The sequence below is a fragment of the Lontra canadensis genome, unplaced genomic scaffold (assembly GCF_010015895.1).
Source record: "Lontra canadensis isolate GAN:19392208 unplaced genomic scaffold, GSC_riverotter_1.0 scaffold507, whole genome shotgun sequence".
Classification (NCBI taxonomy): Eukaryota; Metazoa; Chordata; class Mammalia; order Carnivora; family Mustelidae; genus Lontra; species Lontra canadensis.
In genome coordinates this window covers 22,675-38,440 of record NW_022631498.1, presented here as the reverse complement: position 1 = coordinate 38,440, position 15,766 = coordinate 22,675, and the positions used below count along the sequence as shown (strand labels likewise).

General features: G+C 37.4%; 1 protein-coding gene across 1 annotated transcript in view; it reads left to right on the top strand.

The window, feature by feature from the left end:
* LOC116863077 (catenin alpha-1-like) overlaps positions 1-15,766 on the top strand; it is a 56,012-nt gene that overhangs the window by 25,471 nt on the left and 14,775 nt on the right. Inside the window, exons 2-3 of the mRNA XM_032850573.1 lie at positions 1,478-1,584; positions 2,867-3,062. Of these exons, the coding sequence (XP_032706464.1) occupies positions 1,480-1,584; positions 2,867-3,062 (301 nt within the window). The 5' untranslated portion in view covers positions 1,478-1,479. The remainder of the gene's footprint in view (positions 1-1,477; positions 1,585-2,866; positions 3,063-15,766) is intronic.

The window sequence follows — 15,766 nt, the reverse complement described above, 5'->3', positions numbered from 1 at the left end:
GCTTGCCACTGAGCAGGGAGCCCAATGCGGGACTCGATCCCAGGACCCTGGGATCATGACCTGAGCTAAAGGCAGTCGCCCAACCAACTGAACCACCCAGGCGCCTGAATTTTTAAATTGGCCAGTGGAGCCTTTGGTTCCTCTCTGTTTTGTTAGATTAGTCTTTGTACCCTTCTTTGCTTTCTGCAGGATAGGGTATCTCAGACCTGAAAGGAACCCCCCCCCCACCTTTGGAGGAGCCCTGATTCTCTTTAATGGGAATTGGCATTTAATAGAAATAAAGACCTGGACAGTGAGAGTACTGTTTTGTTTTGTTTTTTAAGATTTTATTTATTTATTTGACAGACAGAAATCACAAGTAGGCAGAGAGGCAGGCAGAGAGAGGGAGAGGGAAGCAGGCTCCCTGCTGAGCGAGAGCGGCCTGACACGGGGCTTCATCCCAGGACCCTGAGACCATGACCATGAAGGCAGAGGCTTAAATCACTGAGCTACCCAGATGCTCCAAGAACACTTGTTTGTTTGTTTGTTTTTTTTTTTTTATTTTCCTAAATTTTGTAAACATTGTTTTTTAAGTGTGACACAGTATTATGTGGTTGGTTATGTGATTTATTTGTGATATATGTTTTTGTTTTTGTTTTTGCTGTTGTGAACATCGTTGTATCCAAGTTTTTATATGCACCTTGATTATTCCTTTAGAATAAATTTCCAGAAGTAGAATCTCTGGGTCATAAGAACATATTCTTTTAAGATTTTAAATACCAAGTTGGTTGTCTAGAAAGTTTATAGTTAGTGTTTACTTCAGTTATGTACCTCCTGTCTTTTTTTTTCCCCTTTAATCTTTTAGGCACTACTTTTAGAAGCAAATGCTGTTTGGTGTTTTTGTTGAAGTCTTTTCCCCTAGTCTTAAAGCCTCTGTCTAATGGAAGTTTACCTTGACAATGATACATTGATACTTGACTAAGCGTGACTTGAAATTTTTCTGGCTGTGAGTGATAATAGTTGTAGATGCAGAGGGCAGCAGACTTAAGCATTATGTTTTAATAGAGTAAGAATATATTCTCTAAGAAGTCATCAAAAAAGGAGTTAATGCCTTTTAGGTAATACTGTACTATAAATATTACGGAGTAAGGAAAATCAGAATCAGGCCTTCATTCACGTTAGCTTTTCATCCTGCTTCTAAATTGGTATGGAAAATCAAAGTAGAAATGTCTTGGTGCCAGAGAAGCCAAAGGGAAAGAGCTCTGTGTGTTTCAGAGTTCCTCTTGTAGTACCTCTACTGTTCACAAGCTTGACATTTGAAAGTGTAAGAGGTTAAGAGTTACCAGGCCCTCTTGTGCAGGCCCTTGAGAATTTTTTTCCCATCTGGAATTAAGTTTTGCTGATATAAAAAGTTCTTTTTTAGAAGTAGAAGATTTATTATTTATTTCTTGTTTGTGTTTGATGTTTGCCTCACATTGACCTTTTGTTTCTTTTTCAGAAATGACTTCTGTCCACACAGGCAACATAAACTTTAAGTGGGACCCCAAAAGTCTAGAGATCAGGACTCTGGCAGTTGAAAGACTGTTGGAGCCTCTTGTTACACAGGTAAGAATCTGCAAATATGTAGCTGTCATATGGTTCCATAGTAGTAGGCATGGTAAACAAACAGAGCAAGTTTAGCTCAAAGCTTTAATTTGAGTAGTTGAGTTTAGGTTGATAGTATTTAGAGGATGTGGCACCACTAATTATTTAAATAATGATACATGCATTCATTTAACCCTATGGGAACATAGTTACTGCCATTTTCTCGAGTCTTATTGGCAATAATAGGGGATAAGTGGTATGTAATGCAGCTTACCAAGTATTTGTATTTTGTAGATGGTTTCTTGGCATCACTTTTTCTTGGAAGGTACAGGTTATAGACAAGAAAGATGGGCTATGAAGCTTTGACTCTTGTCTCTTTACCATGCTTAACAGACTTCCTTGTCCAGGATCAATTAGCAGGCAATTTGAGGATATAGGTTTGCTGTGTTCTGTTGCAGATACCACAGTGTGATGCCATCTCATTAATTGTTAACAACGAGTATCACAAATACATATATGCAAATGTGTACATGCATACAAATATATTTATATATTTTAATATAATGTAGAAGTGTGTAATAAGTAAGACTCATGAACATTTACTTTCTTGAAGCCCATCCAGTATAGTTCTAAGCAGGTGTTTTGTGTGGCAAGCTATGCTAATAAAAAAATCTGTAGTCACTGTCAACCTACAGATCACCTGGTATTTTATTTATATATATATATGTATATATATGTAAATGGTGGTTGATGTTCTGGGACTTAAAGCACCATCACAATAGGCTCCTTTGGGCAGCCTTTCCTTTTTTTGTTAAGGACTTTACTAATTCATTGCTGAGATTTGTTTGAATAAACTGTGAAACAAAATCAGAAACAGTTACTTTAAAATACTTTACACTGGTTGAAAACAGTGGAAAACTTGACCTCCACATAAAGCTAACAAGTTCATTGTCAGTCTCTTTCTGGGACTTGTTCATGACATGTACAGATGTGTAACATTCTAACCAGTTTTTGATTTGTAAAACGGAACTAAAATCTAGTTAACACATGTTTGAAAAAATTAAAATATTTTTTGTTTTGCACATTGAGATAGCAAAATTATTTTGGGACCTAAATTGAGTATTGTTGCTATATTTCTTAAAAATGGAGAGTGTGTGTTATTTGTTAATGCTTGTGGAATTTATAAATGTGCTATTTCATTTAATTATGAATAATTTACTATTCCTGTCTTTAAAGATGGTGATCTTTCTGTTGTTTTCATTTTAATTGACTGCAGTTTAATTTGTAAAAATGAAACTTTTAGGTCACAACTCTGGTAAACACCAATAGTAAGGGGCCCTCAAATAAGAAGAGAGGCCGTTCCAAGAAGGCCCATGTTTTGGCTGCTTCTGTTGAACAAGCAACTGAGAATTTTTTGGAGAAGGGGGATAAAATTGCAAAGGAGAGTCAGTTTCTCAAAGAAGAGCTTGTGGCTGCAGTAGAAGATGTTCGAAAACAAGGTAGGTCAATGCTGCTTCTTATATAGAGAGAGGCAGGCTTTTCTAGAAGATTAATCCTTGCAGGTAACTTTTTATGGCCAATATTCTCATGCTTGCCAGTTGCTCAGTAATTAAAATACTCATTTGTTAGAGATGGATTAAGTTTTAATCAGGCTTCACTTTTAATCAGGAGAGGCACTAAGAAATATAGAAACACTTTATTTGGAGAATCTGAATGCACTTTTCTTGGATACCCTAAATAAGAGTTGAGTCTTAGGGGCTCCTGGTTGGCTCAGTCATTAAGCGTCTGCCTTCTGCTCAGATCACTATCTCAGGGTCCTGCGATTGAGCCCTGCATCGGGAAGCCTGCTTCTCCCTCTCCCCACCCCCCTGTGTTCCCTCTCTTGCTATCTCTCTCTCTGTCAAATGAATAAATAAAATCTTTAAAAAAAAAAAAAAAAAAGGAGGTGAGTCTTAGAAATGTTCCAACAACAGTTGAATAGGAAATAAATGGGGCAGAAGTTTACCTTTCATCCTTTGTAATACCTCTTTGTAGTTCATGCTGAAGATACAGGGGTGATAAAATGGAAAAATGTCTAGCCATTCTGTCAGGCTGGTATGGTAAATTAGCCATGCGTACTTGAAGTGGTTTGAGTTTGAAATAAAAATAAATCTGGGCTTAAAGGAATCCTGTTTTTGGGAAACTCAGAATTAATAAAGGGTGGAATTGTAACCCACAGCTTGGTATAGTGCTGATTAGAAAAACTTGTTTTTTTGATGCTACAAGTGTGATAAGACTTTACATATGGAACATTAAATTCTTAAAACTTATAGTTTTGTGTTAAACTTCTGGTTCAGCAAGAGGACTTAAATAAAGACAGCTTTTTGTGAAGCTGTTGAGTATCAACTAAGGTGAACTGAGCTCCTGTTCTGTACAGTTGCTTTACTGACTTTTGGGAGAATCTCACTGGATCTCTGATGGCTGATAGTAGTGTGTGTAGTCTATTGGAGTCTTTTTTTTTTTTTTTTAAGATTTTATTTATTTATTTGACAGAGACAGAGATCACAAGCAGAGAGGCAGGCAGAGAGAGAGTGGGGAAGTAGACTCCCTGCTGAGCAGAGAGCCCAATGTGGGACTTGATCCCAGGACCCTGAGATCATGACCTGAGCTGAAGGCAGCGGCTTAACCCACTGAGCCACCCAGGCACCCAGTCCGGTGGAGTCTTATGTCTCATTCATCCCTGTGACAGTACCCAAGAAAGGGACAGTGCATTAAATGGGACAGTGCTGTCTCTAATTGTTCTGAATTTGTGAACTAAGAACCTTGATTGGTAAATATTTTTCTAAATTTTCAGGCTAAAGATAAATGTTTCTAGTATTATAAATGATGGCATTTAAATTCCATATTACTAACTGTAATATGGGTGTATGTAATTGTTATCTAGGGCTGTAATGTAAATTACTATAAACTTGGTGGCTTAGAACAACAGAAATTTACTCTCTCACAACTCCAGAGGCCAGATAACGAAATCAGGGTGTTAACAGGGATAATTCTTTCTTGGGGACTCAGTGGAAGAATCTGTTGAATGTTCTCTCCTAGCTTTTTGTGTTTGCCAGCAATCATTGGCATTCCTTGGTTTGTCGACTTGTTACTCCAGTCTCTTCCTTCATTGTCTTGTCACATGGCATTCTCCCTGTTTCTCTTTGTACAAAGTTTCCTCTTATAAGGATATCAAGCTTTGAATTAGGGTTCTCCCAAATCTAGTATGACCTCATCTTTACTTGATTATGTCTGCAAAGACCCTATTTACAAATAAGGCCACATTTGTATGTTCTGGGGGGGTATGAGTTTTGGGGGGGACATTATTTAGCCCATCAGAGTGGGCTTTGAATGAACTTATAAAGCAGTTAAATTGTCTAGTTCAGGACAATTTTTGAGCTTTTTTTTTTTTTTTTTTTTAATTTTATTGATATATTTGACAGAGAGAGGGCGATCACAATTAGGGAGACAGGCAGGCAGAGAGAGAGGAGAGAGAGAGAGAGAGAGCAAGCCTGCTTCCCTTCCTCTCTCTCTGCCTGCCTGTCTCCCTAATTGTGATCTCTGAAGCAGGCTCTCTGCTCAGCAGAGATCGATGCGGGGCTCGATGCCAGGAACCTGGGATCATGACCTGAGCTGAAGGCAGAGGCTTTAACCCCCTGAGCCACCCAGGTGCCCCAATTTTTGAGCTTCTTGTTAAGGAAATCAGAATGGCTCTCACTTCATTTTCCTCTGAGGAAGTCTGCTCCCAGGCCTTTTGCCTCAAAATAATAGAATGTGATGAATTTCACCAAATGTTCCTTAAGTCTAGTAACTAAGACATTTATTTTGAAAATATGTTTAATTTTTATAGGTAACTTTTAGTTTAACTCTGTATAATGTTCCTTGTTTCAGAAGTTTCTGTGATGCAGATTTGTAGCAATCATGGTATAATACACGCACCTCCCTCACCCCAACCATCCCCACGGTTTTGAATGCATATCTGAATTTCTGTTTTCTTTTTTTTATTTATATCCGAGAAAATCTTTTATGTGGCTCTGAATCATAAGTACTTGTCTGTCCTAGTCCAACTTTGCAATTATTTATGATCATGATCTATTCACCATAATTTGCCTTCTCTCCTTGCCTTTTCTCCTTGGGAAAAAAAAGCTAAAACAAAAATATAACTGCCTCCCATCATCATTACTGCATCAGATATGAAAAGCTGAAGTGCCTTACTTTTTTTTTTTTTTTTTTTTTTTTTTGGAGAATCTTAAGCAGTGATGAAACCTCTCTCCACTCATAAATAGAACAAAGTACATGTTATGAAAATGGTTAAGTGCATATTCTTTAATCAGCCAGACCTTGTTGGTTATGTTGTTGAAGCTGTTTACTCATCATTTGAAACCCTGTAGTGGCATTAATATGTTTGCAGATTCTTTGACACCCCTCCCTTAAAGTGGAGCCTGACTTTGATCCTCTTGAATGTATGTTGGACTTAAAGACTCTCACTTCTGTAAAGAATAAAATATGGTAGAAATGATGTTACCTACTTTCAAAGGGAAGCAAAGTCATAAAGGGAGTATAGTATCTGCCTTGCTCTTTCTCATGGATTATTCACTTTGGGGGAAGCTGTCAGTACCAGTTTGCCAAGCTTCTGAGTAAGCCACCTTAGAAGCAGATCCTCCAGCTCCCGAGGGGTTTTAAAAGATTGCAGTCCTAACCAACTCCAAAGTCCTGAAGACTCAGGAGATACTAAATACTTATTTTAAGCTACCACCTTTTGGGGGAATTTGTTAGACAGCAAAAGATAATTAATACAGACACCTTTCCCAGCCCTGGCTTCAGTGGTCCTGAGCACTTAAATGAAACTCCGAATCAGGTGCTCTGAATTTTACTGGTATATAAAACACAGACTAATTACGATTTACCTAAAGCTCCACGGCGGATTGACTAATAAATTAGAGTTAGAATTCTTTGCGTTTTGAGTTTGTTGTTTATCCACTGGGATGCTTCATTGGTAAAGGATGTATAATACTTCTTTGTTCTGAATCAACTTGAAGTACTTCTATTTAGTACATGTTTGCAGTTTTTTTTTTTTTTCTTGTAAAGGGTCAAGTAGTAAATATTTTACACTTGATCTTAGCTAAAAGGCCGAGAAGTGATTCAAATAGTAAATATTTTAGACTTTACTGGTTATAAGGTCTCTGTTAACATTATTCAGTTCTACAGTTGTGTTGGGAAAGCGGCTATAGGTAACATATAAACAAATGGGTGTGGCTGTGTTCCAGTAGAACTTATTTATAAAACAGATGGTGGGCCAGATTTGACCCATAGGCTCTGGTTAGCTGACCTCATATGAGGGTTTTCAGGTAGTTAAAGATACGAGCTTACTGTTTTCAATAAACAGTTTGTGTATTTATTTATAATACTTTGAGCTGAAAGTTAAGCTTTTTATTTTATATTTTTCATTTTGTACAAGTGCTGTGCCTTCTGTGCAGTCATCAATAAACAGACTTAAATGTATACAGTTTTTCAGCGTAACTTAATTTTCTTTTTGTATTTGCCCTGATATATGAATAATAAGCACAGATATTTGTGAGTACATTAAAACATTACCATACTAACACTGTCAGTAGGTAAAACATTAATATGCTTATACAGGGCCACTTTACTTCAAGGCCAGTGCAGTGGACATGTGAGCCTCCTGTGGTAGATGGGAGTCAGTTACTAATTGCATGCCATCCAAATTCTTGTGACCTAGGAGTTTTGTTTTACTGCAAGTCACCTCTAACTAGTTGTTGAGGAGTAACTACCTTATGTGGGCTGAGGCATGTGTATGCCTCTTAGATGTGCTCTTTTTTGGGGGATCCTTTCCACCCCAACCCTCCTACCCTGATTAGGTTATTCTTATACTTTTTCTTCCTAGAATTGGATAATTTGTTGTCTTCCCCTCTCCATGCTTCAGTAGAACAGGCTCTGTGTTGGTCTGGTGACCATCTCTCCAGCTCCTGTGTTGGTGCCCGATTTGTGATAGGCACTTAATTGTGTAAAGAGGATAATTAAGTGTGTTCTCCAAGAAGTATGTGAGAAAAGGGTCTTATCTGAAAAATTACAAGTTTTCCTTCCCAGTGCCAAATGTAAATACAGGGGTGGGGTTGGAGAGTCTTACCTTAAAAAAAAAAATTGAGATATGATTCATATAACAAAATTCACCCCTTTAAAGTATATGTGTCAGTGGTTTTAGTATATTCATGGAGTGGTACAGCTATCACCATTATCATTCCAGAACATTTTCATCTCTGCAAAAAGAAATCTTGTATTAGCAGTCACTCCTTATACATACATTATATATATGTGTTTATATATATGTGTATATATATGTATTTTCACATTACCTAAAAAAGAGTATCAGTGTATTTTATGAATCTTTGAATAGCACTCTCATGAGAAAAAGCGGGCTCTTAGCTGGGTAGGAGACATCCAAGGGACAGAGATGGAAAGGTGTAAATGAAACTTGTTAGAAAAAGGGCAGTTGTTAAAAAAGGAGGACCAGTGATGGTAGGTTGGAAGTAGAGTAGATGAGGAATAGTTTCTACTAGAACAGAGTTTTTAAAAATCCTTTAGTTATATTTCACTGTTGGCTCTCAAAGACCAAGATCAGAGACTTGATGTTGCATCATGGACATTTCTGGGTGGTTGAAGGAGAAGGCCCAAAGAAGCCGAGGTACACCTTTGTGTATTCCTGCACTGCTCCTAATGATAATGTGCTCAGCAAAGGGGCCAGATAGGTAGATGGTTGGTGTACTGGACATTAGTGTGTTTTCTGGGAAAAATCTTGTATCAGAGAAACCACAGTGGGGAAAGGGCTGGTTGACTGTGTGGTCTCTGACAAAGAGAGACTGCTAGCAGATAGGAGGCTTTTTCCCTTGTTTGTCCCAGAGCTTATAATCAGGACACTTGGACATGAAAAGTAGATGAATAGTACAAATTGGAGAGTAAGCATGGGATTGGAAAAATTTCCTGAAGGTGCACTGGATCATGAAAGGTGAAAAGAGAGAGAGGAAAAAAAAAAAAATCATCCAGTTAAGAAAATCATCTAGTTAGAAAAATAGACTATACATGATGTGCATGGGGGAATAGTTAGGGCCTAGCTTGGAGAGGAGTGCTGGGAGGAAAGATTAGAAGAAAAGAGATTGGAGCCGGATTTTAGAGGATAATTTGGAATGCCGGTGATGGAGGGAGAATTCTCAGGGAAATGATAGGGAATCAGAACTCCAGGGTTGGAATAGATCTTGAGGTTCAGGTTCCCCTATACTTGAATTTATCTAATGATACAGGATTTGCTAACCTCTGGAAGCGGTTTTTCCCAGCATTCCTTTATGTTTATTTTTAAAGCTCTTTTTCTTCTTAAACTAAAATATGTCTCGTTAACTTTCTTCCTGTTTTAAGAAGTTCTGCCATCTGGGTGACATGAAATAGGAAGAGTGGTGTTTTGGGGAGATGAGTCTCTCAGCTGTGTGCAGGAAGAGTTAAATGTGTTAGAGAACCTGGAGGCAGGACTGAGAGTCAGGAGACTATCACAGTTGTGAGGGGTGAGATAGAGCTGTTGAGGAAGGGATTGCTGTAATAGTGGGAAAGGGAGAATGGGCCAGTTGTTGAACACAGGTCAAGCCTGAGCAGATGGCTCATCTTTTTTATAGATAAAAATGATGGGCCTAATGTATGAAAAATTGTAATAATTTATTTTCCTATAGGTTGAGTCATTTGGGGTATGTTTTCAGGCAGTGTGTGCTCCTAACAACTCCAGGGGACTTACCTAGTATTAGTATATCTCCTCAGCTGAGATCCACTAGGATTCTGCTGTACCAGTTTTTAGTCAAGTCAGAAAAATTCTCTTAAACTGTTTGCTTTAGTGTTTGTTTATACTAATAAAAAGTCACTTAACACGTGAATTTTCCTTTTTTTTTTTTAATTTTATTTTTCTTTATTTTGAATCACAGGAATTTTATTTTATTTTATTTTTTAAAGATTTTATTTATTTGACAGAATCACAAGTAGGGAGAAGCAGGCAGAGAGAGGGGGAAGCAGGCTCTCTGCCAAGCAGAGAGCCCGATGCGGGCCTCGATCCCAGGACCCTGGGATCATGACCTGAGCTGAAGGCAGAGGCTTTAACCCACTGAGCCACCCAGGTGCCCCAAATCACAGGAATTTTAAAAGATAGCACAGAGTGGTTCAGTGTATCCATTATTGAGTTTCCCACAATGGTCATATATTTTTAAAGATTTTTTGTTTATTTATTTGACAGAGAGAGGGAGAGGGAGAACCAGAGAGGGAGGGGAATGGCAGAGGGAAAGGGAGAAGCAGGCTACCTGAGTACAATGTGGGGCTCCATCACAGGCCCTTGGGATCATGACCTGAGCCTAAGACAGTTGCTCAACCGACTGAGCCACCTAGGCACCTCCCATTGGTTTTATCTTAAGGAAGTATGGTACAGTATCAACACCAGGAAACTGGCATTGACACATTATCTGTGTATAACTCTCTGGTTTTATCACTTGTGTACATCCGTGCAGCTACCACTGCAGTCACGATAAGAACTATTCTATCACCATCACTGTATTAAAGGTCTCCCTCATGCTTATCCCCATATCGTCGCACCCATTTAGCTTATAGTCCCCAACACCCTTGGCAACTCCTCTGTCTCCATGTCTAATTCTATAACTTCAAGAAAATTGTATAAATGGAATCAGTATTTGACCTTTTGAGATTGTCTTTTTTTTGTCAGCGTGATGCCCTTGAGAGCCATTATAGTTTAGTTTGTGACTTTTTGTTGTTGTTTTTGTTTTTAGATAGTATTTTGTTGTTAGATAGTATTCTGTGAATATTCTGTTGTGTGGATATAGCATGCTTTTTCATCATGTTAACAGGTGTTTTACATAGTAAAAGTCTTTAATTTGAGGAAGTCCAATTTATTGACCCCCTTCATGAATTTTGCTTTTGCTATCTAAGAATTCTTCTCCAGGGTTTAGCTTATCAGGATTTTCTCCTGTTTTCTTTTAAAAGTGTTTTAGTTTTATGTTTGATATTTAATCTATGACTCATTTCGAATTAATTTCTATGTAACATGTGAACTTTGAACCCCATGGACACCTAGTTGCCCCAGTACCATTTGTTGGAAAGACTCTGTTTCCTCCATTGAATTACTTTTGCACCCTTATTAAAAATTAGTGGGAGCACACAAGCTGGGTTTCTTTATTTCTGGGTTATTTTGTTCCATTGATCACTGTGTCTTTCCTTTGCCAGTACTTGCATGGTCTTTTACTGCTGTAGCTGCGGGAGTGTCAGACTTGGATAAAATGATTCTTCCCACTTAATATTTTTCTGATTGTTATTTTGTCTCTTTCATTTTAACATATAAATTTTAGATAATTTAGCTAAATTTTAGATAAGCTTATCTGTATATACAAAAAAATCTGCAATTTTGATGGAATTATACTAAACTTGTAATTAATTTAGGGAGAATTTGTATTTTTAGTATGTGAATCATCCAATCCATGACAAAAATGTTTCCTTCTATTTAGATCTTTTTTTTTTTTAAATTTCTTTCATCAGTGTTTACATATAAGTCCTCTACTTGTTATTTTAGATTTACACTGTTTCATTTTTTGAATGATTATAATAGTATTTTATATTTATGTAGCCTTGTGTTTCCTTTCAAGTCCTTGCCTAAATGTATATGCATTTTACCCTAGTTTTAATTCTAGCTTTGATAGCAATTTATTGTCTTGTAAAAAGTTTTACACTAATTATAGGCACTTTTAAATTTGGTATAACCTTGGAATTTATAATGTTTAAAACTTTTTTATTGCATAATTTCCCTGTTGGACTTAGAAGTTGTTTTTATGTTTTTGATATAAATAATGCTGAAATATGTGAACATGTACAGTGTCACACAGCCCCTCCCCCCCTTTTAAAAACTCTATCATTAATAGACATCTCTAGGGGTAGAAATACAGGGACATAGTTTTGTTTTTTTGTTTTTTTAACAAAGTATAATTATATACAACCAAGTATACAAATCAGTGTACAGTTCTTTGAAGTTTTACATATGTGTATACTCATGTAACTACTGTTTCCTCTGGGACATAACACAGGTTGTAGGGCTTTTAAAATGTATTCTGAAATTGTTCTCCAGTAGGGTTATATCTTAGCTTGCTCATGTTTATATAACCTCACTAATTACAAGTGACAGAAATACATTCAATTCAGAGTTGTTAAAGTAAAAAGGGAGTTTATGGCCTTCATAATTGGGAATTCCAGGAGTAGATTTTCAGTTCAGGGATAGTTAGCTGTGAGTGACTCAGAGGGTATAAGGCTTTCTTCATCACTTGACTCCATTTATTTCACTTTCCCTCCCTCCTTCCATTCCTTCTTCTTTCCATCCATCCCTTCCTCCTTCCCTCCCTTCCTTCTTTGCTTCCTTCCTTCCTTGAGTGTAGTTGACACACAATGTTACATTAGTTTCAGATACACAACATAGTGATAGGACAAGTTTATACATTATGCTGTATTCATCACAGGTATAGCTACCACCTGTCACCATGCATTGCTATTAAAAAATTATTAACTGTATTCCTTATGCTGTGCCTTTTATTCCTGTGGCTTTTTAAATTTCATAACTGGTAGCCTGTATCTCCCACTCCCCCTCCCATATTTTGCCTCTTGTCCCCATCCCTTCCCCTCTGGCATCCATCAGTTCTCTATAGGTCTGATTCTGTTTTTTATTTATTCTTTTTTATTTTTTTTTTCTTTTTTTAGATTCTACGTAAGAGTGAAATCATAAGGTATTTGTCTTTCTCAGTCTGACTTATTTCACTTAGCTTAATACCCTCTGGGTCCATCCATGTTGTTGCAGATGGCATGATCTTGTCCCTTTTTTATGACTATATAATATTCCATCGAGTGTACCTCTGTTTGCATATGTACATGTTGGACAAGATGTCCACCTATAGGTTGAGGTGTTACCCTAGCAGAAAAAGGACTTTTCTTCTTCTGCCTCTATATTTTCATCATGGAGGGGACTGGTTAGCTTTGCTTGGGTCATGCTGAGCACTGAACCAGTTTCTTTCTTTTTTTCTTTTTCTTTCCTTTTTTTTTTTTTTTTTTTTAAAGATTTTATTTATTTAGTCTACGGCCATACCACCTTGAACGCGCCCGATCTCGTCTGATCTCGGAAGCTAAGCAGGGTCGGGCCTGGTTAGTACTTGGATGGGAAGATTTTATTTATTTATTTGACAGAGAGATAGAAAGCACAAGTAAGCGGAGTGGCAGGCAGAGGGAGAGAGAAAAGCAGGCTCTCTGCTGAGCAGGGAGCCTGATGCAGTGCTAGATCCCAGGACCCTGGAATCATGACCTGAGCTGATGGCAGCTGCTAAACCAATTGAGCCACCGAGGCATCCCAGCTGAACCAGTTTCTAGCCAGCGTGGCTCACCCGAGGACATGAGGAATGGGGGAGAGTTCTCTGAAGGAATATAGTAAAGTAGTATTGAGTAGAAGCAAATTATTCTTTTTGACAAGTAATGGGAGTCTATTAACATTGTTTGCTATCCTTATAGATGTAAAATGCTACTTCCTTTTTTAAAAAATGTGCTTTATTTGGTGAGAACTGATGTTGAGCATTGTTCATGGTGCTTGTGAGACACCCTAGGGCAGTGGTAGGTATCTGTAAACCTTCATCCTACTTGGTTGATTGATTGAATCCTGGTTATTTTTCTTATCAATTGAATTTTACCACATTCTCAATGATTGAGATGTCTTATTGGGCAGTTGTGGATGGGGGAAGGGCACTAGGAGAGGGAGAGAGAGTCTTAAAGGAGACTTGGAGCTGACCGCAGATCCTGATGACCTAGAGATCAGTGAAATCATGACCTGAGCAGAAACGGAGTCAGGTGCTTAACTGACTGCGCCATGCAGGTGCCCCTTGAGGAAACATTTAATAGTGAAACCAGATAACCCTTCTCAAATGGCTGGCAGGAGAAAAGAGGGTAAATTCTTTAATGTTTGGCTTGTAGTTTCCCCTTTTTCATGTTTATTTATGTTTAGGCAATATTTGTCTTGAGTTTTCTTTGGAGGTTTTCTTTTCAAGTTCTGGCTTTTGGTTTGGTGTTCCAGTTCAGGTAAGCTTTGATTATAGTGCAAGTGCATTGTCCTTGAGTGGAAGTAGGACTTCAACTTATTGAGAGTAGTCAGTGTTGTTTAATGCTAAGTCTCAATTTTTAAAAGAACCATCTTTTCGGTAGAAAATGTCTTGTTAGTTTTAGAGCAAAAAAGCACTATTTATTGGTCTACTAAAACAGTAGAGTTAAAAACTATTGAGTTTGTTAGCACCTGTGTGATCTTAGTAGCTGTAGTTTATTTGTAAGCATACTCTTCGAGGGTCTTGTTGCACAGATATCTTCTCTCCTTTTTTAAATGTTGAAAGTGCAGAATTACCCAGTCAGATAAAACTGATGGTCTCTTCGGGCATTGTCATAAAGAAGAGATAGGCAATGAGGATTTTCAATTGATAATAGTTAAGAGACCTATCTAATTTTATTTTTTATTTTATTTTCATTTTTTTAAGAGACCTTCTTTTATTTATCTCAGTAATTGTATAGTAAAATTGAGGACATAGGTACCATTTTCACTGATACAGCTCGAGTCATATATAGGGAGAAAAATATACACATATATGGAGAGGTATTTGTGGATATGTATATGTGTACATGTGTATATATGTGTGTGTGTCTATATATTTTTTATATATGTGTGTACACACATATATTTAATTAACATTGCAGACCATGGCAAAGCAGTTTTAAGGAAAATAGTGATGTGTTTTATCCTTGACAAAAGAATATTGAGCATAAGCTGTCAGTTTCTTGAGGCATAATTTTCTCCCTGGCAACTGCCTAGAGTCAGATTGAAGGAGGTGAAAATTGTCTCCTGTCCAGTGCAGATGTTGACAGCCTCAGACTGATGTACTCACATCTAATATAAGCAGGCTGGAAGATAGATGCTAAAAGGCAGATGTGAGTGATCAGGACAAAGCAACTGTCAATGACTTTTTGGGTAGGGTTTGAGAGATAGACAGGAGACAGTGGAAACTGGGTTTGGGAAGTTCATGATGTGAAGGCTTGAAACATAGCTTTGCGTGGGTATGTGAGAGATTGCATTTTAATTTGGTCTTGTTAGTGTGATTTTAATCAGGTTGGAATCATGAGCTTGATCTATATATGGGCTCTTTGATTTTTCACAGGAGAAAATTGACAAACAAGTATTCCTACCCTGGAATGTTGAGTATGGGTTTCAAAAACTGTTAATAATGATGCACTGGAAGAGCAATAGCAAGAGAAATATTTAACATTTTGAAAAAGATAAAAGTTAAGGTAATTTTTGGATTAGTGTGATCATTTCTTCATTAAAGCTACCAAGAATCAGCTGATTTTTCTCATACTCTTTCTTTGAGTTCTGGCTTCTTACTGTTAGCCTTTTTCCCTTGCCATCTTGGTATATTTTTCATCCTGGGTCCTCCTCTTATTATTGTGGATGGCTGGGTCTGTTTTGGGAAGTGCTCCCATTCCAGTTCCTTCCCTTCCCATGTTCCTGAGGATTGTGATTAATTTAAAACTTGTTCATTATTGACCCCCATTCCTCCACTCCCACTATTCATTTTCTCTTGCTCTTCATTTAACTTGAGCAGGAAAGGCAAAATATAAATTCCAAAAAAAATCATTAAATGGTTGTCATCTGGGTGTTTTATGTCTTAAAGTTGTCCTTCTGACTTAAACTGTAAGTCTCTAGGGTGGAGGCTATATTTTCTTTGACTTGGGATGTGTCAAGCATGCTGTCTGCTTCTGGATCACTACCCTTATGTGAGCATATGCTGCTTTCAGAAACTTGGTTTCTGGTATAGCCAGCTTGAAAGTGAGGAAAGGAGAAAGAAGTTATTAAATTCTAATGTTTCCTTTCATTTTGAAATTGTTCCTCTTTTTTTTTTATTCTGTCTCTTTAAACATTTAATGAATAACACTAACCAACACAATAATAGTTTTAAGTTAGAGTGGGTAATAGTGTTGCCTTAATATATTTGTACAGTGTAGCTGAAGGAGTTATCTTAGGTATTACAATTTTGACTTTGGCATGACTTCAACCATGATGTTGCAG